The sequence below is a fragment of the Pungitius pungitius genome, chromosome 1 (assembly GCF_949316345.1).
Source record: "Pungitius pungitius chromosome 1, fPunPun2.1, whole genome shotgun sequence".
Lineage (NCBI taxonomy): Eukaryota > Metazoa > Chordata > Actinopteri > Perciformes > Gasterosteidae > Pungitius > Pungitius pungitius.
Window position 1 is genome coordinate 32,445,251 of NC_084900.1, and position 25,539 is coordinate 32,470,789.

General features: G+C 42.3%; 2 protein-coding genes across 3 annotated transcripts; both read right to left on the bottom strand.

The window, feature by feature from the left end:
* Positions 1–784: 784 nt before the first annotated feature.
* dgkaa (diacylglycerol kinase, alpha a) lies at positions 785–15,591 on the bottom strand. Its single transcript, XM_062565256.1, is given in 24 exon segments — positions 785–1,686; positions 1,837–1,897; positions 2,102–2,219; positions 2,816–3,002; positions 3,111–3,207; positions 3,561–3,619; positions 3,710–3,870; positions 4,172–4,261; positions 4,361–4,446; positions 4,552–4,626; positions 4,718–4,791; positions 4,920–5,006; positions 5,224–5,322; positions 5,574–5,693; positions 5,796–5,884; positions 6,022–6,139; positions 7,197–7,313; positions 7,547–7,621; positions 7,727–7,776; positions 7,858–7,932; positions 8,108–8,237; positions 9,303–9,379; positions 9,697–9,800; positions 15,239–15,591. Coding segments are annotated over 23 exon segments (2,202 nt in total). The 5' UTR covers positions 9,773–9,800; positions 15,239–15,591; the 3' UTR covers positions 785–1,605.
* Positions 15,592–17,881: 2,290 nt separating this feature from the next.
* rnf41 (ring finger protein 41) lies at positions 17,882–21,475 on the bottom strand. Of its 2 annotated transcripts, none has more exons than XM_037480688.2 (7): positions 21,333–21,475; positions 20,354–20,459; positions 20,139–20,254; positions 19,770–20,041; positions 19,398–19,533; positions 18,410–18,513; positions 17,882–18,307 (listed from the first exon to the last, which is right to left on the bottom strand). In XM_037480688.2, exons 3-7 carry the CDS (start codon positions 20,226–20,228, stop codon positions 17,953–17,955), a joined length of 957 nt encoding a protein of 318 aa, XP_037336585.1. In that variant the 5' UTR covers positions 20,229–20,254; positions 20,354–20,459; positions 21,333–21,475; the 3' UTR covers positions 17,882–17,952. The 2 variants fall into 2 exon arrangements, with proteins under 2 accessions (XP_037336585.1, XP_037336584.1); XM_037480687.2 differs by having other exon boundaries at positions 21,327–21,475.
* Positions 21,476–25,539: the final 4,064 nt, after the last annotated feature.

The following is a 25,539-nucleotide window of genomic DNA, read 5'->3' on the forward strand; positions in this document are numbered from 1 at the left end:
ATTTAGTTATTCTTAATTTGGGTAATTGATCAGTCGTTTTAATCTTTACTTTTTCAAGCACACATGCCAAATGTACTGGTTTCATCTTCTTACATTTTGGAAATTTCTAGGATTTAATGATAAAAGTGACTTCACTCAACTGGAAGATATTCATGGGAGTTTATGAACCCAAAAGGGAAATTTGAAAATAAATGGACACACACTGAGACTTAAGTAGGAGACATGTGTGAAATAGTGAACTGAAATTGTGAAACTACAAATATGCTTTTTTTTTATTTGCAAGTAAAGGATTGCTTTACGTAGTTCATATTTATAAATGTCTTGAGGGGGCCCTTAATGCTGTAGCATATTTGCACCAGCAAAGAATAACACTGTAAAGCTCATATGAAACAGTCATCTTTAATTGAGTTTCTTGTGTTTCATGCTGTGTGTGTGTGTGTGTGTGTGTATCAATCTGACCAGCAGCAGCTTCTTTGCAAAGTTTCCAAACATACAGCATGGCAGTATTCATTTGTCCAAAGGAATATGAAGGCAGCATTTGTTTCTGGCAGACAAACCTCTCATTAAAAGTTAAGGGTAATATTACTCAGACAAAACAATATTTATTCCCAGTAAAATTCTTGCCTTGTGAACAAAGAGATTAAGTAGTACAACGTGGAGTTAAGGACTTAAAGAGGCAAAGAAAACTATTATTTTGAGTCAGTGGAGCAGATCATGTTGCTGCCATCGGACGCCTCCTTGTGGCAGGAGCAACAAACTACCACATAAATAATGAGCTCTAACGAACACTGGTCCAGATGATTTATTAAAATCTCTACAGTGTGTTATTTCAGGCAAGTCACATATACATCTTCTAGATATATTGAAATGATTCGACTAGGGTTAAGCATTTAAATAAGATAAATTGGAAGTGAACAAATCTTCGCTTCCTTACGCACATGCACACACAGTTAAGTGAATCAATTCAATGGAGCAACATGCGTCCCTCTTTTGGTAATCATTCTCACATTAAAGTTCCTAAAATAACTTTCAAGAATCTTCTTTTTTCTAACAAATTAAATAACTACAGTCACATTCTGAAATGTAATCTCATCTAACCTTCACTTTTGATTTCGATCCAACACAAATACTTATCTGTCTCTTGCAGCATCTTTACAGCCCCAACAAAAACACAACATGGATTATGCACATCTGCCTATCTAAAGTCTTCTACTAAAGCCATTATAACGAACAGATTATAAAGGCACATGAAGCTAAATATTGTTTAATTACCGTGAAATTCACTCTAATTGTTACTTTGAGTTTGTAAAGAGCCGCGTTTCCACTAACTGAAGCACTGAGAACGAAGCAGCGAGAGAGTCGGGTTTTGGTAAAAACACAGAGTACCTTTGGGGAAAATGATTTTGCCACAACGCAAACAATTTCTTATCCTCCACTTGCAGTCACACAAAGCCATGCGTCTGTTATATGTTACAGAGATGCAGTTATCTTAACTTTCACAGTTACGGTGCGATTATTCTACAATAGGAACATTCAAACTATTTTTTGTGTGTGTCATTCCTCTATTTACAGAAAAACGAGTTTGCGCGGCAGCTTCTGAGCAGTTTACTTGTAGTTGAAAAAACCAGCTGATTTGCCCTGAGGCGCCATCAACATACTGGCTTGATTCTTGTGTGTGATGTGAATCTGAAAAGGAAATAAAGAAAGCAGAATGTCAAGTAAATGATGACATAATCAAATCAAAAACATTTCTACTAATGTCATTGCTAAAAGGGAAAGTTGCTTTAATGTTCAATTTATGTAACTTAAGAGGAGACGTGTCCGTGCGTTCTGTACCGTGCAGGGAGGCTGCATCCACGGCTCTCCGTCTATCTGCATCGGTAAGGCTTTCTTCACCCTGAGGGTGAAGAAGAGAGGCGGCAGGGAACAAAATCAAGGACCCTAATGTGTAATTAAAATACCAGAAGAAAAGGGCTGCATATGTAATTATTGTTATGTAAAGAACCGTAGGATTGTCCTAAGCCGGTCATCAAAGTCAACCACAAAGCCATTGTCGAGACTTTAAGGCTCAAAGCCGGACAAGTCTGAGCACGTTTCTCACCTGATGGTGATCTGCGACGTCTTGGCGAGCCTCACCGCGCTCTTGAGCCCCGTGTATATCTGTCCCATCTCCATGGCTCCCTCGAGGCCGACGACTTCTAGTCGACGGTCACTGAGATCTGGCAAGAACAAAGACATATTGAACATTCAATCGCTGAGTTGGAGAAATAATAACACATTATTTATTCATCATTATTAATATTCTGGATACAGTGGAGCATTTAGCATTTAATTTTGCAGGTAACGAGACAGATATGTCCCTCAGAAGCTTTTAGAAAACAGAAATACGACCCCCCCCCCAAAAAAAAAAGAGTCAATATCACACAAGTGGAGACAGACACATTCTAAATTGATGCTAATGCTCAGTGCACGCTGGGTGTGTAACTGTCAGCTAACAAGTTCCCATACAAGCTTGTTGTGTTTACAGCTTGTTGCTGTGACCTCAGAAATAAATCAGTTAATGCAGTTTTAAATACTAGCATGGAAGCACGTCTTTAATCACGTCAGAGCCCGTGTCATTTACTGCACTTATTGATCTGTGCAAAAGACTTTCTTAAAGACACATTAATCGTTCTGACCACTTGGGAGCAACAGATCAAGCAGAAAACGTTACTCTATTATTCACTCCCTCTTTAGCTCGGTTTGGTGCAGAACCCCAGATAATTAAGGTTAAATCCAATATGCCCCCTGGTCTAACTAGCCAAAGACCAAATACCTTGGGAGGTTACTTTCAAGACTTCGGGGTCGACGATCACATCCGGCTCTTTCTGACTCGTCATTCCCTTCGCTTCACATTTTTTGGTCTCACCCCACAGGTTGGAGCCGCCGTGCATGCTGGGAATGTTTAGGACAGCAATCCCTTCTAGAGACAGGCTACTGAGGTCCAGTGGAGTACCACAGCACTGCAGGAGAAACAGCAGCAGGTCAGGGACATCACGTCAGTGCTCGGTGTGCTTGTGGCTTTGTCTCTCGCTGCAGAGGAGTTGACACAGCTGCTGCAGCGCGCTCACCTCGATTGTTAGACTTTCGCTAAGTTTCTTGCAGGAAGCGGAGATGGTTTCTGAAGTCGCAAATTCGAAATACCACAGCTTGTTCTTCATTCTGCGTGTTTTAAAACAACAAAAAAAGTGCTATCTACTTTGCATGGAACATTTTCTCCTGTTATCACAAAGATCTTCAGGAGTCAAGTTGCAACGCTTGCTGCAACAACTATTTGCTGTCGCACCTGTTTTTAAGATATCCTTTTTTTTTTCCACCGAAGACGGAAAAAATTCAATTAAACTGACCTGACGTTCCTCAGGTCTACTTTGTTTTGTTGAAATATTCACGGTGTGATTTTAAAACGGTGAGAAATATATTCACTAATATTTTAGGTAACCATATCTTATGCATATTCATTTCATGTGGTCTGTAATATTTTATTCGGGTGGAGAAAAAACACAACTTTAGAACTAAAACATTAAATTTCTGGGGGATGTTTCTCCCTCATCGTGTGAAACCGGTGGGCAATCGAGGCATCCTGTAACCACAACAAAGCACAGCAATGATCCAAGCGCCAAACTGAAAAATAAACGCTTCCTGGCGTGTGACTGAATTCTGTTAAACTCACCACTCCAATAGAGAAGTAATTGTTGATGATTTCATACGGCACTGGGTCGCCCTTCTCCTGATTCTCATCCGGGATGACCTGCACCGTCCAGCGGTCCATCAGCACCTGAGAGCTCCCCTCAATATCTTTGAGAATACGACTCAGATCCTCACCATCGTATCCTGCAAAGAGAAAACACACAGAAAGACCAACGTGACACAAATATTTGGAGAACTCTCCTTTCGGTGGATCACGCACACACACACACACACACACACACACACACACACACACACACACACACACACACACACACACACACACACACACACACACACACACACACACACACACACACACACACACACACACACACACACACACACACACACACACACACACACACACACACACGCACCATATGTGCAGCAAGCTGTTTCAATATTTCAGGACAAGAAAACACTCAAACTCTTGTCTTCTCACCTCCGCCCCATCGCAGGCATCGCGCAAGGTCATTTCCTGTGCCCAGAGGAAGCACCGCGACAGGTGGTCGTACCAGCAAATTGGCTTTGTCTGATAAAATAACAAACAGGAAGTAGTGGTTTAATTGGAATCTGGGTGTGCGGCAGCCCGTTTATAGAGATCGCTCTTGTGGCGATCGATCGGTCTCACCGATCGCGTCCAGGATCCAGCCGACTGTGCCGTCCCCCCCGCACACCAAGATCCTGTAGTCCTGCAGGTTTCTGAAGAAGCTGAGTCTGAAAGAGGGACGGTCCAATCAAATTTATAATGTCGCTCAATTGATTCTAGAATTTTCATGCTTTATTTAATGCTACTAATAATCGGTTGGACTATCTGCTCACCCTGGTGCAGGTCCGCCATTGCTAAGGTTGTGTACCTGCCGTGGATTCAGTAAATACTGAAATTTATGCAGGACTCTGAAATACAACACACACACACACACACGGCTCAACAATATGAAGGTATTACACAGCCATTTTTTCACAAATATATCCTTTTTAAACTTACCTTTCTCCCTGCTTCCCACCACTTTTAAGGTTGACAAACACTAGAAGAGGATGGGTGTTTGGCACAGGGCTGATCTGTAGAATGATACACAAATAGTGTAGTTTGATTAACTAATTTGCTGCACAAACAGACAGATCAAATGGAACACTGTCATTGCGAATATTACGCATTGAATAGGCTTTGTTGGGGATAACAATAGTACCTGAAGCACTTGTCCATCAGGAGTAGTATTGAGCTCGCTGTCATCTGCTGACCCTGAGGTGCCATTTTTCACATTGTTTGGTCTTTCCTTTAGGGACAAAAACGAAAGGAAAAAAGGAAAGGAAGGTGATGAAATGTTATAGATTTTGCTGGCTTTCAAGTTCAAAAAGAAAAATCTCTCTAGACTTTACCTTGCCACACAGGTCGGAGAGACTTATAAACAACAAACAGCCCTGAGCTGATGTTATGCGTTGGTGTGACAGGCAGTGTTTGTATTGCATGTGTGCCTGAGGATGATTCTGTACCTTTATAACAGGATATATTGCCCATGGAGGCAGAATATGGTCTCTGAGGGGCCCACAGGTGCACTCCGTTGGCTCCTGGTCAGCACATTCATCATGACGCTGTAAAACAAAAACAGCGACACGTGAAATAAACTGCCAGCATAGCGGGGATGACAACTGACAGGATCCAAATTTATCTTTAAAAGATTTTGCTTCAATGGCTTCTCACTGTGTAAAGACAAAGTCAATTTAGTGGAGGAACGGGAGGAAACAAGCCTTTACAGAGTGAATGTGGCTGCCTAGGAACACTAATGCATAATTCATCCTCATTGCTAAACATCAGTCCCACGCCAGCACACATTAGTCCTCACCATCGTGTGGCACCACACACAGTGTTTGCCCGTTAAGCCTTGAAGGCTCTTGATCTTCTTCTGGCATTTTTCACACTTCCTGGAGTCACAATTCCCGCTCACCCAGTCGTGTGTTGGAACCTGAAATGTAAGATGAATGTTGTGGTGTGCACTCAGATACAAGATAACATCTAATACAGACAGAGTGTCACTGTAAATGTTGTCATGAACACACAGGCATACCCCTGTTTCTTTCTTTGACTTCACATACGTCCTGGTACAGGGGGCAGGGTTCCTGTTAGCACAGCGTCCATGGACTGTGTATTTGCAGCCTGCACATCACAACACATAACTCAGCTCTATTACATTAATATTACGGCCCATTAATCAAGAACATGTCACTGCGATTCTCAACGTTTGGCATTCATTAGCTAGAGGTCGCCCTCTTTTGGGGAGTTCTGGTACTCACAGGTGCAGCAGAGTCCTTGTTTCCTCAGACCTAGCAGCATGCTCTGGCACACATTGCAGTAAACGGGCCTATTGAAATGTTTCATCTTCCAAAGGTGCTGCCCGTCCTTTTGAGTCATCTGATAGTTGAAGGAGATAATGCAAACAGAAAAAAATGACCATGACGGAGGGGAAAATTCAAGTAGAAAAATAAATGTAGCACAACAAGCTTGTATATTTTTCCTTTGTTATAATGTGGCTAAAAATACACAAAAACCCTTTCAATCATAAAAACATTGTGGCAAAGCCTTGCATTTCACAGTTATTTTCCACACCTACACTTGAATAACCGTGCCTTAATGAGATGGCTGATTATGCAGTATGTAGAGGCTCTATATATAATGACATACAGGGTGACACCATATTCAAATCAACACTCAATATAATCTCGAATTCTCATCACAAGATTAGAAGGTTGCTTTCAATCCGGGCGGCCGGCGCTTTTATCTGGATTGCACCGTGATTTTTTTTCCCCCTGACATGATGAATCATCCTATCACTTACTCCGTGACACATAGCCAGCAGAACTGAGAAAAAGCACGCAGCCACTGTGAGGGGGCTGAATCCATGCACCCCAGGCTTCAAATGTCCATTGGTAGCTAGAAATAGCCTGAGGGGAAGTCCCTGGCATTGTTGTAGAGGCCAAACCCAGCGGCAGAGTCCAGTCTGTGGTTTTAGACGGCCACAGTGAGCGGGCAGATAAGCAGGGTAGGGTAAGTGGCTGTTACTAGCAACACAGTAAACAAGGCTCATAAACCACAACAGACCTGTCCTAGATGTTACATACACAGAAAATTATACATTTCTTTAGTCAAATGTAGATTCTGGAGATTGCATGTTTTTTTTTTGCAAGCCCTTTGTCAAATGTGGAAAGAGACTCTGCAGAGTAAATGGAAAACACTTAAGCACTCTAATGCTGCAGCGCTTGCATGAGATGACATTACCACACCCTGCAACACTGAGTCAGCAAAAAGGCGCCTATCGTTTATGTGTCTATAAGGAAGGAGGAGCAGGACAGAGGAGAGGCAGGCGAAGCAGTAAAAGAGGGTTTTATGACCTGCTGTAAAAGGAAATGTATATCTGAGAAACGTATTTAAGTCTAACACGACAGAGAGGAAGATGCTGCTTCTAAAGTACCTTAAGACCCAATAACACCAGCAAGGGAACGTTGTTCATGCCTCCCTCCACCCACTCCTCCAGAGACACTGTACCGCTGCTGTCGGCATCAATTGCTGTCATCATGTCCTTCAGAACCTGATGAAATGACATTTGATTGTTATGATGCAATCAGCACACAGACCTCTATTACTTAGAAGAATCATATGGTCTCTAACTAGTCATGCGTGGGAGTTTGTGGATTTTCCATAGGTGCATATACCGCCATATACCGGAGGCAATGATGTAAATGGACTATTATAAATATAACAAATGTGTCTCACTGTACATACATTAACTATGTTATCAGAGTAGTGCGTTGTGACACTTACTGGCCGCAACTCTGACACATCCCATCCAAGGTATTCTGCAGCGTGCATCATCTGAGCAATAATCCGATCCACTTCCTGTTAGAAAAGCAACCGAAGACTTGTTTTAGCATTGTGACAGGTCTGATGCAGTCCTTCCACAACTAAGACAGAACCTTTAATGTGATCTGGAAAACAACTTACAGAGCTGTCGAGGACTCCGTTGCCATCTCTGTCATAGAGCTTGAAGGCAACTACAGATGGGAATGAGGGGAAGTTAAAGTGGAAGTTCTGCGTCTGAGTCATCTTGGGCACAAAACAACCAAAGGACTCACACTCCAGCTTGTCCCTGGGCTGTCCATCCTCCAGCAGAGAGAAGTAACATGAAACATCCTTCAGAAAGACCTCCTCTACAGGAGAGACAGAGAAGGATGTCGGTCAACCACACCGGCTCAAACAGCACCTCGTAGGCTTTTGGGGAGATGGGAAGCAATGGCAAAAAGGCCAGGGCATGAAGTGTTATGGGCATGTTCAGAAGTAGCATGGAGGCAGGGAGTTGTGTTAATACACGGTGCATAATCTCACTGGCACTGTCTTCCTGGGTGGGTTCAGAGTTTTGGAAGGAGCAGAAGAGTCGCTGGCAAAGATCCACAGGGAAGTCCTCTACTTCTAAATAAGTCTTGAGGAACAGACGGAAGCCTTCTTCATTGATGCACTGTGAAAAAGGGAGACAGTTTTTTTTACCGTGCTTTTTAAATGAAATGTTGCAACCGTCTGTGTACATGGGTGTGCCAACTTCTGCATTTTTCAAATTCACCTCTATTCAAAATAAAGGGAAGATGACATTGACAATGTGTTTTCTCTAGTTTTGAGCTTGCGATTCATATACCCAAATTGCAGTGGGGGGTTGAAAGGCATTCAAAAGTTGCAGTGTTTTCATGTGAAAAAGGCCAAAAAGAAGCCCTTGAATCATGATTTTGTCCATCTGTTTGGCTTGGTATCGGCCTTCCTTGCATCATAATATGCTGCAGTGCTAATAAGCAATTGTCCATGGACAACGGTGAAGCACAAACTCAATTCTTGTTGTCATGTTCAGATTTCCCTGGTTGAGACCCCTGCCAAGCTGCCCCAGTAATAAACCACAGTGCTGCCAAATAACAAAAACAACAAATGAAACAAAGACCATGGCTCCTGCATCATAGTTTAACACACACACCAACATCTACGAATAGAGTTGTTATTCAGTGTGTTTTGACGGCTAGGAACTAGAACGTTATGGCAGTAGTTATGCTTTCAGTCATAAATTTAAAAAAAAACATTTCCTTCCAATTATCTAATTACCCTGGCTGCTGATAAATCATCCATCTGAAATTACAGCAGTTGCTTCCTGCACAAATTAGTTGGCACTGTCACGCACTGACACCACAGCACAGGAAAGATCTTTTTCAATCCCATTTGAGCTTACACTGCACGGAGCGGCCAGCGCGCTGCTGGGCACAGCCCAGTGCTGCGTGGGCAAAACCAAGAAGTTAATTCACATTGGCGCCACTGCTCGAATGCCCTAAAGATACTTCCCTTGGACAGCATAGTTAACGTGATCGATTGGTCTGGTTCTTATTAATTAGCGCAGCCTAATCATTAACTGTTCAATATACATCAATCAAATGCTCATTCCTTATTAAGCAGGCGCCACTGAAACATAAAATTCGGCTCAGCCATTTCTGGGAGTGAGCTTTGGACCCGCGGGTGAATAGCAGGACACACCCTCCCGTCCCCTCACCTCTCCATGTCTGTGCCGCGCCAGACGGCCATCTGCATCAAATTCCCTCAGCACGTCCTTAACCTTCAAGCGGCAGTCTGGAAGCAGAAACACGCAGGTCACACGGCCATACACATGTACTGTACCATACTACATTAAAGAGTAGCTCTCAAAAGCAGATTGCTCACATGTAACTACTGTGTATTCTCTTTTTTAAAGGCATACAGTATGAACACACTAAAAAACAATAAAGATCTGCATCCCTTATTTGGAAAAATAGGAATACTGTGGCAGGCTGCAACCCCTTCTAGATATGAGCGAGTGCATATGAGTGCGTGAGTGGGTAGAAGTGGAAGTGAAGGGGGGCGTTAAGCGCTAAGGAGGGGGGCCCATCCTTCTGCCTGTCTTTACTCACATTCAATGTACTCCTGTAGCTGGATAAAGTCGACAGGGTTCAGTTCTTTTACTTCTGGGTGTGTGGGGGCAGACATGGTGCCTGCTTCTGCACAAACCGCCTGCCTGTGCACAAGCGAGAGAAACAGTGAGACATAGACGGAATGAAAAGAGAAGGTGGGCGCGTAGTAGCCTGCCTCTTTGTAGAACATAAAAGCACGGCTGCGAGCAAAAGATGGCATCTTCCATCTCACGCTCTGTGAAATCCATGAGTGTAGACAGGGATCATTTCAGCCAACACACAAAGTCTGAGTGGAGCAGAGTCACTGACGGACGATGCTGAACACAAAATGTCTTTTCTTTTTTTGGTGAACACAATGGATAACCTTTTAATGGCTTATTATAGCATTTATTTCCTTGTGGGCTGTGAAATGCTGCTTCTCTGCAGAGAATTAACTGCTGCATGTTCTTTACCGCTTTGTTATCTCTCGCCATCAGTAAAATGTGACTAGCGACTAAAAACTGGGCCAAAAGTTTGGTGGAAATGATGTCAGGTTAACGGCGTTCCCATGATACTTAGACTCTCGGGACTCTCTGCACCTAAATTATCTTTATATGCATTTACTAGCTAATATTTCATTTTTATGAAATACCAGATACAGGGAGAATTTGTTTCAGTTCAGTTCAGCTCGAAGAAGTGCAGTGACATAACCTTAGAGGTAAGAAAAACAAAGGGACCTCCCCTCCAAACAAAAAGGAGAGAATTAAATTTCATACATAGGTGAGAGTGAGAATGTAGTTTGGGATTTTGAAATCAACATACATTTTCAGCATAATGGAGAGAGAAGCCCTAATGGCAGGAAACAATGAGACAAGTGTACATGCATTAATCATTTAAGAAAGAGGAAATACAAGTTAATGGAGGGGAGAAAGGTGCCCTCCTAACATCCTGTGTAATACTGTGGATGTCGATGCCTGCCAGTAAAACACCAACGTACTTTCATGTCAAGGAATTATGCCTGCCAGAAAAGGTGATCTTTCCAGGCAGATCTATCACCATCATCGTCAAGCAATAAACGGTATTTAGGAGCCAACATTTGCGTTCAAGCAAAGCCACGTAATAGTTTGAGATGAAATAACACAATCTCCTCATTCGCAAACAACGCAGTTAAATTAATGACCAATAAAATACATCTTTGCTCCATTTAGTAATAGTAAGTTGTTGTTTTTTTAGATCTGGTATGACCAGTAGTTTGTGATGTAAGCCAATAGATATAATGGCAATTACCAATTCAATTTACTGACTTTTGTAATCCACTTATATAATTTTCAGATTATGGCTTTTTTCCATCACAGTGAATCCCATTAAGTTTTGGCTTAATTGCATTTGAAGGTACTGCGATTGAGACAATAAACTTTTTACAAATCTGCACAAATCAAGAAAGTTTTAATTGCCTGCCTCAATTTTTAAAAATGTATGGAAATCACTGGCAAATGGGGCCTCGAACACAGTAGGAAATGTGAATGCGGAATGAGATACTCTCAAATTCTAAATATGCCGAACCTGAAAAAGCAGCTTTGAGGAGTTGAACTGGCACGTAGCCCACTGTTAATGTGATACCATGTCTGAGATCATTCTAGCATCAACTACCCAAAACAGAAGCTTATAAAAGACGGTGTGGTGGTTTTCAGTCCGTCACGATGAATAGGACCTCGCTATAATAGATTATTCACACCGTTATGCGCAGGTGTTATCACAAATTAAAGTGCACCCGGCGCAGGTATCTGTCTGCTCCTCTGAGTACTTAAAAGGACAAAAAACCTACTGAGAGAAAAAAAGAAATAATCTAAAATTAAAACCCACTCCTTACTTGTGATTGTCTCCATTTGCGGTGTATATAGACTCTGAAAGGTTCACACTGTCCTCCCTTAATTCCCTAAAAGGTCAGCTGCGTTGCCTAGCAGTTCTGTTTATGCAGCCAATCAGGTGCGGCGGGTCTGTATGAGCAGCAAAGTGACACATGAGGGAATCATGAAAATCCATCTGGCACTGATCACCTGATCACTCTTTCTTCTAAAAATATGATTCTAAACTCAGTCTTCAAATGCCGTCAAAAACAACAAGTAAAAAATAGAAAAGACACCTCATATATTTTATAAAAATCAGAAGAGGTGTTTGTCCGTTCCCATTTTCATGCTTTCCAGAGGGGCCTGATGTCATGAGCGGCGTCACACCCACGTTGTCTCCTTACCAACAGAGTATCATCATCATCATCATCGTCTGGTTTGACAAGATATCAAGCCTATCGGAGTAATCGGATTCCTCACTTCCTGATTAGATAACGATTTGCATGCACATTTGCACAGTGGAAATCAGGACCAGTCAGAACACGGAGCACAGGAAGAGGCATTTTCTAACACTTATAGACGAACAGTGTGCTGGAACAAGTATGAATATTTCAGGTGGTTTGAGAAAGGTCTGAGGCTTGTTAAGACGCTATCCAAAAGGTTATACTGTTGAGCGTATTTTGAATTTCAGATGCTTAATGACAGATCGGTTTAAATACTTTATAGAAACATTTAAGAGGTAGAGGCTCTTCAGATGTGAGCAAAAAAAAGCCAAATCATTCAGTGTGATTTTCCTGTGAAAAAGAAAGAGGTATAATTCTGTTCAAACAAAATGTAATTCCATCAAATCAGTAAAGAGTTACTTGTGCTGGACAACAATACACAGCAGAGCTGAGCTCTCCTGCCTTAATCTTGGGCCACTAGTGGTTCTGCAAATAGAAGGAAAGAACATTTTACATTTAAAAAAAAGGGTTCTTCAAGTAGCAACGCCTCTCTCACATAAACCTCTGGAAAACCATCTGTTTAGAATCACACACTCGCCTTGACTTCTGACCAATCCAAATAAAAAATGAAAAATACCAAAAAGGAACTGCTACACAAAACAATTACAGTGAAATAATTGCAGACTCACAGTGGACAGTTTAGGTGGCATTTCCCTTCAAATATGGGTGCGATTAATTGTGGTCTCTTATCGTCTAAAACTGTCAACAATCATACGTCACTCTTTTCACAGGAATCCTCTCCCGGTAGACCTGGGGCACGACCTTTTTTCCACGGCGGCTAATGTTTGTGCAAGCTGTTATGACGCGCGCGCCTTGTGTCATGGAAATCAACAACACTTGCAGGGTGCGAGCCGTCGACTGCCTTTCTGTGGTTGGAAAACACTGCGTAGGTTCTTCGAACAGAGAGCCAAGTCTATGTCTTACTCCGGGCCTGTGTGTTCCCTTTCTGAAACTACATGTATCTTCCCCGAAGTGTGAATAGATTACATCAGGTTAACAGAAGGGGGGAGGGGGACATGCTCAGTTGCTATGGAAAGTGTTTCCCTCCATCAGCTGCTCTCTGTCACAGCAGAGCCACGAGTGACTAAGAGGTAGAACGAGGCAGAGAGAGCGAGGACGCCGACACGGGGAAGGGGAAGGGGAAGGGGGGGGGGGGGGGGGGGTGGGGGCAGTCCGTATAGCTGTGAGTCTCCCCCCTAAAACCCTCCTATTCGCCGCAGATTCAACTCCACCCACGCCATGAACCGCGTGTGGCCTTCAAAACCAGAGGCCACGCTTTAACTTGCATTCTACACGCAGACGCCACCGTGACTCATTGCACGAACACACGCTCTCACTGCTGTAAACGGTCCGTTTGCTCACGGGGTCACCAAGGCAGGAGTTCCACACCAGCAGTAATATTTCGCTTGCTTCTTGGAACCATCATAGCAAGAAGCCACTTCTACGCGTGTATGCATCTCTAGAGCTGCAACCAGTAACCACGACTTCCCCTGGTTGTTTTCTATCGTTCTGTTATTTAATTATATTAATGAATTATATTATATTGTGTACTGGACAGTGTGTTGATGAGCAGAAAGAGGTTTGAATATACCTTTGCTTCATTAAGTGTCCTGGATAAAATTGTTCCTGCTGTAAAAATGCAAAATCGAGGGTTGAAAGTGATGCTTAATCAGAGCTAAACAGGGTTTCCCTTGTCTACTGCTATTGTATGGACGCGTTTGAATAATCGTCTGGTATGCAAACTACACAAGGCTAAAGTTAGTAGAGACTCTGGGGAACTTATACCCTGGAGCACAATCAACTTGGGTTGCAATTCTGACCAAAACACTGAAAGGGAAAATAACAAAAGACTTTCACCACCGAATGAATCACACATTCTTGGGAAAATGTGGGCGAGGCTCTGCTCACTGTCGGGCTTCAGAGCAGGGGACTGCCCATCACTCGGAGTTCAGTCTTGAATGTGAATTATATAATCCTTTTTTTTTTTGTGGCAGAACACCACACTGTGCTCAGAGAAAATAAACCTCTAACCTGCCCAGACTTGAGAGAGTGCATGCTGTCAGACACGAGCCACGTAACCTATCCACAACTGAAAAATAAAACATAAAATGACACTTTTTCCAATGATTTGATCTGAAAGTAATGGCTCATGGGCGCCAAAGTGATTAAAATCATGGTCATGATTGAACACATGACTGGCGGCATACTCGAGGGAATCATATACTCAAGGAATTTAGAGAAGGAAAATAGTTTTCAAACAGAATGTATAGCAACGGCTGAAATTTACAAGCCTAAGCACAGATTGCATAATGGGCAAAGTGTAGGTGCATTTACACCCTGTAATGTAAACATTAACAATAGGAGAACCGCCCTGATTGCAGTATTGACCGTCTGTGCCTGAAAAATGCAGATGAAAACAGATGAATTCCACAGAGACTCCACAGCTTTCAACGAATTTGATTGCAATAAAGACACAGCTCAAGCAGGAAAGTTTCACCTGGAAATTAAGTAGTTGAATGTGAGATTTTAGTCAAAAGGAGAAAAAAAAAGATAATCCTGCCAATTCACTTTACCAATTTGCAGAAAAGTGACACAAACACAAGGGGAACCTTCTGAGGTGTTTTATGTCAATATCATCAGGGAGGCATTCTGCAACCTCATCCCAGATGGGTGATAAATCCAACCAGGAATGGGAATTTGCTCAATGCAAACGTGATAAATAACGCTGCAGCATGTGTGGTTGAATAAAAACCTACAGTGGAAGTTCCTTACACAGAAGTATCTTAAGACATGATCACTCCACCTGCTTCAGATCTCTGATCTCTGATCTATATTCTCTAAACGGTAGCGTGGCAATAACACTCATGACACGCTGGAAAGGGAACTAAAACCCACGAGGTTTTGCTGTTTTTTTATTTAAGAGCAAATGAGCGTGCATTAATATCTGTGCGCTCTTGTCGGTCGTTCGGCTGAGTGAATTACTCCGCAATTGACACACGATTGACTATTCGCTGACATGCACGAAGCGGAAAGACTAAAGGCTACTAAATGCGCAAAATTGTTGCAAAACTGCTGCAGAAATAAATACAAAAGCAGGCTAAAATGCCTCGCTGTATTAGACTGCGGTGCAGTATCGTTCGGGGTTTACACAGAAACTTCAATCAGCCCGTCGAGTCCGGACCTCTTTACTGTCTGTATTTGATAGTCGTTTACCTTTTGTTTTATATTGTCGCGACTCGGTCGTTTCGTCTCAACGAAGAGGTCGTCGTCGTCCGGTCAACAACAACAAAAATGAGAAAAAACAAACCTCCTGCTTTCTCGAAGCGGGTCGTTAACTTGGAACGGCGACAGAGACGCAGCGGCAGCGAGGAGTGGAAGCAGTGAAGTCACGCACAGAGCGGAGCAGATCCCTCCCGCCGGAGAGCACCGCCTCGGCCGCGGGGCGCGCTGCGTGCGGGCCGAGACACATCCCGCCCAAAGTTGAGAGAGTAACCCTCGCTAAAAATTAATCAGATCAAAAACTGCCACATGAAAACTCGTCCGAACACCGGATGGCCAACACAAGCGATTCACTGAGAAGTTTGCGTGTTTTAAATTCTATTATTGATTAATGAATTAGTGCAAATAACGTCACGTGTGTTGCGACGCCTCACGTGCGATGATTTGGTGATAACACTCTAGTACTAGAGTGTGACACGTTAGCTCCGAGTGTAAAAACTCACACAAACGCATTACAATGAATATTAATGAGAAAAACAAATTGCACAAACTTCAAGACATAAAACCGTAAAAGATTGGCCACTGTAACTAAAAAAGTTAAAATAAATGCTAGCTAACTAAACCTAACATTAGTACAGTTTAATGTTTTAATGAAGGCTTAACGTTAGCCTAGCCATAGCTAACGTTAGCTAAGCTAACATCTGTCAGTTACTTGTACAGATTTGCGAAACCATATGAAGACTTTTAATAGATTAAAACACCCAAGAACATTATTCCCAACAAGCATTGCCGACGCCGCCCTTTACACCTGTAATGCCCACCACAAACATATTGTATTATTTAATATTCTATCCATGTATTTTATCTTCTGCAATATATTATTTCTTAGCTTACCTAATAAATACTTCCTCAACCAGGCATCCGAGCCTTAAGAATTTGTACAGCACATTTTGTGGAAATGTTTTAAGTTCATCAAAACTAATTCTTGAACCCATTACACATACTTCGAATGTGACTGCTGTATGCCTTAAAGCAACCAGCCACATCACAAGCTAATGTCTGTAGACAACAGAGTAAAGCACCAGATTTCACATTCCAGTGACCACAATGGCGAGGGATTAGGCTCCACAATGAGGACGAGGCTGGCACGGGAGGATAACAGACATGGAAAACATGAGGGTTTCTGGGTTAGACAGAGAAAAGGAGTGACACAGGTCAGAGCAGATAGACCTTGGTCCCAGTTTAAAAAAAAAAAAAAGATCCTCTTGAATTATCTTGACCTGGATCAACATCATTTAACATCTCCTCCTCATAGCCTAGATTTTGGGAAAGCCAGAAATGTTTACTCTAATGTTTTTGCCTAATCCTTTCAGCCAATGTGCCCTTAAGAAATCTCCCAACCTGAGGTTCTCTGATGACATGGTGTGGTAAAGTGAGGAACTGCATTATCTTCATGATTAGAATGCTAAATATTAAATGTTAATACACTCATTTGGGATGAAGTTTGAAATGTTTTATTACTTTCTTGTCTGTGCAACACAGTACATAACAGACACAAAACAAACAAAAACGGTTAAGAGGAAAAATGATAATGGGTACAATATAAACCGATGTATACTGCACATCTTTCATACTAGATGGTTTTGTCTTACTACAGCAATAATTGATTAATGGTGAAACATTTTACCCTTCAAAAGCCATACGAGTGACTTTACAAATATATTTTTACATTCTCCGAGCTATGGTTTGCTGACTGTAAAGAATGAAAAGATCAATTACTATATTTCAACAGTCGGAAACAGATGTAAGAATTACCTAAAATATCTAGTGAACCATTATGATTTGTCAAACAAAACTCATCATACACGGTTAAATCTCAAATGTTAAACTGCTAGTTTAACACTTTAACTGGACCCAACATACAGATTATATTTACAACTGAGGCAACAAAGAAAACACAAAACCCATTTTCTTCCTGCAATGGACTTCAAATGCACCTTAAAAGGCAGATTTCCATACATCAAATGGTAACATTTTCAAGCATGTTTGTGTAAAAGGCAACATAATAAATAAAACAAATGGCACAGAAGGTTTAGACAATCAAAACTCAGAAGCACAATGTCTCGTGAAAGATTCACAAGAAACTAAAAACTAAAGCAAGCACACAAAAAAAATCTTCAGAGTCAAATTCAACAAACTGACAAAACAGAAGTGAGATTTAAAAAAAAAAAAAAAATCACAATCCAATTACAGTGAGCAGAGTAAGAGAAGGACATTTATAATTCAATATAGTATTTGTATTTACAAGCATTTATACAACTGAGCATTAAACTGGAGTTTAAGCTTATTACTATATTAGGACATGGAGCAGAACAATGAGATCATTCACTGCACCAAAATATAAACCTTGTAAACATCACATCTCACCTTTAATCTCAGATATCAGTCAGATTAAGTTTCTATTAGCCAGGTTCCTAATATATTTGTCCTTACTTTAAGGCATAGGTATCACGCTTAGGATTGAGCCTCTTATAAGATATTCTTTGAAATAAGCCAGATTCAATCAGAAGGTTTTCGCTCCAAACGAGAAACGCTCTACTCGTCTCAGCGAAAGCCCCCCCCCCCACCACACCCACACTCGCCCCACCCCCCCCCCGTGGGAAAGGCTCTTCCCGCTCGTCTCTGGAGCAGGTCAGTACGCTGTCAAGTTATAATATCTCCTCCACTCCGTGTGCAAAGATCATCACCAGGCCCGGCTCCAGGATCATGTCCTCCCCCATATGCTGATTCTCGCAGGCCATCACCACCACGGCCTGCTTGCCAGGGATACGCTTGGCGACGTAGTTCTCGTAGTAGCGCCTGTTCATCTGCCGCGTCTCCAGCGTGGCCAGTCCCTGCGGCCAGTTTCGCTCGTGGGCGTTCTCGATCAGGTCGTTCACGATTGAGAGGGGACAGCCGCTGTCGATGAGGGAGCGCTTGATGACGGCTTGAAGCACGGCGTCGGGGGTGGAGATCATGCCCCCCCAGCGTGTGACTCTGGCGGGCTGCATGGAGTTCACCCACCTGGAGATTAGGTAGAAGGGAAGATTAGGGACTGGGCGACAACTCTCGGGACAAAGCTAATATTGAAATGCAAGCATTGGATGGGGGGGACATTTTACTTACTCCAAGATCTCGTTGTACTCAATGCTCTCCTCGAGGTTTTGGAGGTTAGGATTAGCACTGCGGATTGCTCTCATGTAGGCTTTTAGCAGCTGAATGTCCCGTTTCTGGAAAGTAAAAGCATCATCTACATTGACTGATATCACAGAATACTCCAAATCAGTTCATAAAAAAGAGCCTATTACTAATATCACCAATCCTAACTCTTTTCATCTTTTTCAGACTCCAATCTAGCCATTGCGATAGATGATGCAAATGCAGAGCATGTTGGGATCCGCTATGCCTGCACATTTTAACACTAGCCTGTTTTTAAACAAAGCAATCATGATAATAGAGAAACGTCCATATATTTATCTCTATTAGTCCTGCTCCCAAATGTGTACGTGTGGCATGTTCAGCTGAGAAAAGAGCGTGGTCTTTAGAGTTCGACAAATATTTGCAAAACAAGTGATGACGTAACACATTTAGAATTTCATTGATTCCCCAGACGGGGACTTTCTAATTAAACGGGGCTTGAAAGTACTTTTTCAACTCGACGATTGCACAGTGAGCATTAAAATGTCAACTGAAAGCACTTTATTTTCCATGTACGCCACACAGACATTTACAGGCCTAATGAATTAACTCTCTTTATTACCATTTTGCTTTGTACAGCACAGCTATCTTCACTTTACAACCACAAACTAATACATGTAGTCAAAGGATTCGTATTCTAGCAATAGCTATTTCAAGACGTGGGATTAAACAGATAGATCTGATAGTTTTCTCACTAATATACGAAAAACATTACAACTAGCCAGAAGCCACCAATTTTGGACTTTACTGCCAAATTACTTACTAGATAAAATCGTAGCCACCACTCCGGAGAAAACTCACCTTCAAGTAATCATGCAAAATAACTATGCTCATAAACATCAAAACCCGTTCCACAACCTACTAGATAGCATATTTAAAAACTTGGCTCAAAAAGTAAGCAACAAAATATTCTTACTTGTTCCCCCAACTGGTGTTTATGCTCCGCAACCGTTTTCTCCAGGTCCGAAATCTTTGTCTGTTGCTGCTGGACGACGCTCCGCAAGTGTTTAATACAGTTATGGTTGGGCACCTCATCTTTGGGCATCTCATGCCTGCAAAAGTCAGGGAGTAAATAGAGTATTTAGAAAAATAAAGAGGGAAAGGTCAACCTTTTTTTTTTTTTTTTAAATCCTACGTGTATTTTACATCACAAACATTTAATGGCAACAAATATTCATCTTTTTTGAGCAATTGCTGTGTTCTGAATAGATTCACCTCGCGCCTGACATGTCTCTGGAACTCCACCCATATCTCCAGAGAGTTAATTGCATTGTTCATTTCCACTCACCCACATCCCTCCTCGCAGTTGACAGGCCTTTTGGGGTTATGTTCACAGTCCTTGAGGTGTGATTGCAGCTGGTCCAGCCGCAGCGTGGCTGTGCAGCCGAAACCTGCGTTGTCACAGCTGATCTGAAGTTTGGACAGCATGTTACGCATGATGCGGGGCACAGGTCGAAGGTGAGCTAGCGTCACTACCGTGCGGTCAACAGGACAGATCTGCTGCTGGGCAAACCACTGCGTTATGCAGGCGTTGCAGAAGGCATGCTCACAGTGTGGAGCCTGGAATGAAAAAGGAGAACACAGAGCCCAAAAAAATTAAGTCTTAGAAATGCGCCGTTGTGAACAAGAGTGGGTCATCTTTTAGACAGGGTCTTGCCTGCACTGGTTCTTCGAGCACTCCACTGCATATAGGGCACAGCAGGTCTTCATCCACCTCCCCTTGGAACCTCGTAATGTCGTACCCCATGGTACATTACTGGGATCCACAACCTCCTGGGAGAAAAATAAAACCCACATCAAGGACATGTGATTTTCAGGCAAGTAAAAATGCTACAGATATGGCATGAATGTAAACAAATACTTTGAACCTACCTCACTCATAAAAGGCCTCAAATGCTTCCATTCAGCTCTCAATGTAAAGATGATACATCATATCTGGCTGATCTAATCTGTCTGATGACACAGACACAACCACTGCCTGCAAAACAAAAACAAAACAATATTCACACGGATTATTTGGTTTTCATTACACTCTATTGGATGGCTTATTGTTTCAGCTGAGCTGCGATTCACATTCTAGATGACGTTATGATTCCAAAAAATGCTGCTTACTTACTTACAGACATAATTCAATTACCGGGATCTAGTGATGCATTCTGATCATATTTAGAGGCAGGGAACAAAACAGGGGGAATCTTGCAATGTAACATGAATATATTAAATGAATTAATCTATAAAAGTATAATCACTCAAATTTAAGCACACAGCCATGTTCGAACACATCCGAGAGCCAACAAGTGATCTCCTCGATCCGTAACGTTAGTGTGTGAAACAGCACCAGCCGAGATGCACCATCCGAGGAGACCACCCTGTTGTCCCAGGTGACTTGTTGTGGCTGACCTAAATTCCGTGAAAGCAGTACACACCGATCCGGAGGCGATGCACAGGTTTCCCTTTTCCCAATCGCACTCAGCATGCTTTGCAAACAAGCTAACACCTCCGAGCTAACGTTAGCTAACGAAACGTAACGTCTATGATGTCATTTCAATGTTATACATTACGCTGAATCGCAGTTCATTGAGGTTTGTAATGAGCTACACTCGTGTCACGCTGTGAAACACCCCCAAAAAATGGAGTTCATGGGTCAGTAGAGCTTGCTCACCATGAATTAAACGAGGCTAGCGGCGGCAAACCAGAATAGCACTGGCAGCCCCACTGTACCGTTGGTTTCCTCTGGATATTAGCCATCCAGCTAACCTCACAGTCCGGAGCAACTACACCGACGAACGGCTCATTACGATCACAACCACTAGAAGAACACGCTGTAACGGAGCGACGTACTCACTTGAACATGTACAAGAACAGATCCTGATCCCGATGTTTGTGTGTTTTCTGACGCCCTACTGTTGCTAGTAGCTCGCTAGACACGTCCTGTGCTACATCCTACAGCTCTGCGTCGTCATGACGCAGGCGGGTGGAAACGTCATGACGTACAGTGGTAGCCTTCGATTGGTCTTTAAAATCAATCAATCAATAAATGCAATCTTGAAAGTGTTAAAACATTTTGTTCAAAGAACCATACCCTAAACACACTTTCTACAGGAGACAGAATTAAAACTAAATTATAACTTAGACTCATCACAGTGTAACTTTATAACGTATATGTGATGACTGAATGCTATGTGGAATTCATTTATGAATGAATTTATTTCGTTAGTGTGCATTTTCCATGTTTGTGAAATGTGTTTCCAACACATTAGGTATGAAATGCCTCTTTCTCTAGAGTATGTACCGTTGCAATTCCCTGTATGAGGCAGAAGGTAAACAGTCAGTACCAGCCAGCATGAAGAGAGTAATTGCACTGCACCCAGAATGTGACGACATGGCAGACAGAAGGAGCAGCACATTGAAAACACGAGTCATCATCAGTCACTACCAGTGTTATTTTAAGTCTTCACAATGCCTGTAGAATTTAATCTAGCCCTCGGCAATGTTGGCACAGTTCACAGTTAACGGACAGCTATGTCTAGATTAGTCTTTTTGACTTTGAAATTGAATTTCTGACACAAAGCATTAAAGGGAAACCCTGAAGATCTTTGTTCAGTTGTGACGTTTTCACATTTAAAATAACATTTGATTCAAAACTTTTCAGACAAATAGAAGCATTTCCCCCCCCTAACTGTACTTAGCCTCATAGCTGGGAGCTACTCCATGAAGATTACCAGAAACGTTAATTCAGGATGAACAACGCTAGAGGAACTACATGATCCAAAACATTGATTCACCCTTAAAAAAAAAAACAACAACTTCAGACTCGGGAATTATTTAGCAATAGCACTTTATTGAACACAAACAACCCTAAGCCACAATACTGAATGACAAGACCAATTGGCTGCAGCAAACATTTTATAAAATAGATTTAGGTTTAATGTCACCCTGGTTTAGGGTGTGGGTGGATATGGGTTGGTAGGGAGACCCTGGTCAGTAAACCTCAAACCTTTCACCTTGTCCTGTACCCCTTGTAGTCAAACCAAATGTAAAAATGTCAGGGCAGTGTGGAGACAGGCGCCTGTGTAGCAGAATTTGGTTCGGCGTGGACAAATGGATTCAAAAAGGCATACGGCTCGAGGGGCTCAAACTCGCCCCCGTACAGAACTACAAATCCACCCCGACTATCTTCTCTGAGACCACCTGTGGTATCATTACAACTGCAGGGCAAATTCGATCGCTGGCCCAGAATGAAGCTGTAAACGTTGAAATGATGCACGATAAAAAAGGGCTAGACAGGGAAGTATACGTACAAGAGGAATCCAAAGAAATACGTGCTGTTGAAACAAAAAACTACAACAACAAAAAAAAAGAAGCCAATGCACAGTTACTTATTCTCAACAAAAAAAAAGAAGGATGAATCCTCTGACCATTCGCCACTGAATGTTAAAGGGGATAGACTATCTTTATAATCTGCATCATAACATTGTCTGGCTTCACATTCCAGTGGTAATTTGTCATATAAATGCTTCTCATAAATATTTATTCAATTAGACATATACACATACAGCACAACCAAGCACACCTTTTTTTTTTTTTTAAATGTTTAACTACCATTGCTTTTGATAAATCTGTATTCCTGTACTGTGAATAGATTTGTTGTACTTTCTTGAAGTCAGAACAGGTAGAGCGGACAAAACAAGGAGGTAGGAGAAATGCTACGGAGTAACAGCAAGTGATGCTGACACGATGATCGTTCACTTAAATAAACGTGAGACTCGGCTTAACTTGCCAACAGTTGCTGTTCCAGTCAGTGTTTTAACAACTGCAACATTAACCAACCCCCCCCCCCCCCCCCCCCCCTTAAACGAACACTTAAAAATCGGAGGGCTCCAGATGAAGACCGGTGTAGCTGTTTGATTTACTCACTGAAGTAATCTCAGAGGCCCTTTTTGCCTCACAAATATTCAAATTGTGTCCTTATGGTTTCAGACTGGTCATATTCTAACTTGGCTAATTTCAACAGAGCAACTTGATTGCTCCTGGTTGTCATCACAGGTGGAGAAGCCACGCGGCTGGTGATGGCATTGACTCCTTTTACACACAGTAGAGTAGTATATTTGCAGATTTGTAAATGAGGTAATCAGCGTTAGGCTAAATAGGGAACCCTGTCATTGACACACACCAGCAAAAAAAAAAAAAAAAACCCCAAAGATTTCCTCAATCAGCGGGATAGGACTAGAAAATCAAATCAACTTTGGAATGTTGGGATGGACGAGCTCAACTCTTAATCTTTTTTTTGTTTGTTTGCGAAGCAGCACTGTAAAAACTATTTGATTGTAACTCATCACATGCCCGGATTCAGAGTCCTTCCGATCACACGGTCTCCTTTGCATTTCCCCCCCCCCCCCCCCCAGATAAAACACTCAAAAACAGGCAACCCTTTCTCTAACCCTCATCTTTCTTTTTAATTGCCATGAAATAAGGCTGCCGCAGCAGCAAATCGGGGTCGGCTTTGAGTCCAGTTGTGAACGGGTAGTTGACAGCTTGCAACGTCTACAGTGAAGTGGACTAAACGTAAGAACATGAAAAGGGACTAAGCCGCTACCAAAATGTCACACAACATGCAGTATTACATCCTTACCTACGGTAGGCTATTTCCTAATAGCACATTCAAAAAAAGGGGGGCTCCTAGTGGGTAAACTCTGTGATATGGCTCTGCTTTAGAGTAACCAAGCTCACGGAAGGAGCGCGTCTGTAAGGTGCTCCATCAAGAGATCGCTGCCTCATTTTCACCTGCACGTGTACTTCGTGTCGTTCAGGTTCAAGAGTCAACGCCGCAAAGTCTTTACAACATTTGTCTTCCTTTTGTCTTAATCCATTATCTCCCCCCCCCCCCTCCCCTCCCCCGCCACCCCCCAAAAAGACACATCCTTTGCTGGTGAAAACAAACGGCACTTTCAAAAAAGGGGAATGTTTTTCTAAAACCACAATCACAGGACCTCCAAGTAACAAATTCTGAAAACACATATGCTGTACAGAAGATATAAATCTCATGAGCTTCTTAACTGTACAAGCTTTAGGCTACACGCTGAAAAGGGAGGGAACACGCAAGAACCCTTAATGCTCAACATTGAAAACAAATATAAGGCATTTCATATTTCCTTTTATCCGCATACATCACTGACAGCAGGTCTAAATATTTTTGAGAAAACATTTCATTCAAAGAGGAAGAGGATGCATATACACATCTACACATGCAAATGAAAATGTCCGCCGGCTCTAAACCAGAAGTCCAAACTACAACAGCATCCATCAGCAAGTCCATCAGCGAAAACAAAAAATACGCACCTACTCAAATCTGTCAGTCAACTTGTGCAGGCAGCTTTTAATAGTCGGATATCACAGTTTTAAGAATGAAATATCAAACACTCAAACACTACCAAATGCCACCTCTCTGAGCACAAACTGAAGGACCAATTGAGATCCTTTATTTGCTACAGATGAGTGACTTTCGGTGTCAACAAAAAGGGCATATTTGAATAATATTCTTTTTTTTTTTTTTTTTTTCAACTGAGGAAGCGATAATAAGCAAAAAGGTTATTGCACTTTTTATCTTTTGTCTATTTCAAAACGAGGTCAGCTTGAGAGAAGAGGATTCATGCCTTAAATGTCGTGGTGAGACCACAATTGTTACGTCACTTCTACAGTATGATCACAGTTATTAACACTGCACACAGCTACTATCGCAAACCCTACTCGTAGTCAGTCTAGAACTACAGAACACAAAACAATCTCTACAGTCCATTTCGCAACACAGTCACAAACTGTTTGCCGTGACTCGATCTCCAAACGCGCCGCCTCACGATTTGGTTCGTACGGTGAACTTTACGAATCGCCGATGACCGCCGAGGGGTTGAGGGTCACAATCTGAACGAGGCTCTGAGATGCCAGACAATGCTCTTTCTACAGTTAATGTCTTTCTGACAATCAAAACTTGTGTTCTTTGCACTCTAGGAGGAGTCCAGTGTTTTTCCTCTTCTTTTCTCCCCCCCCCCCCCCCCCCACCC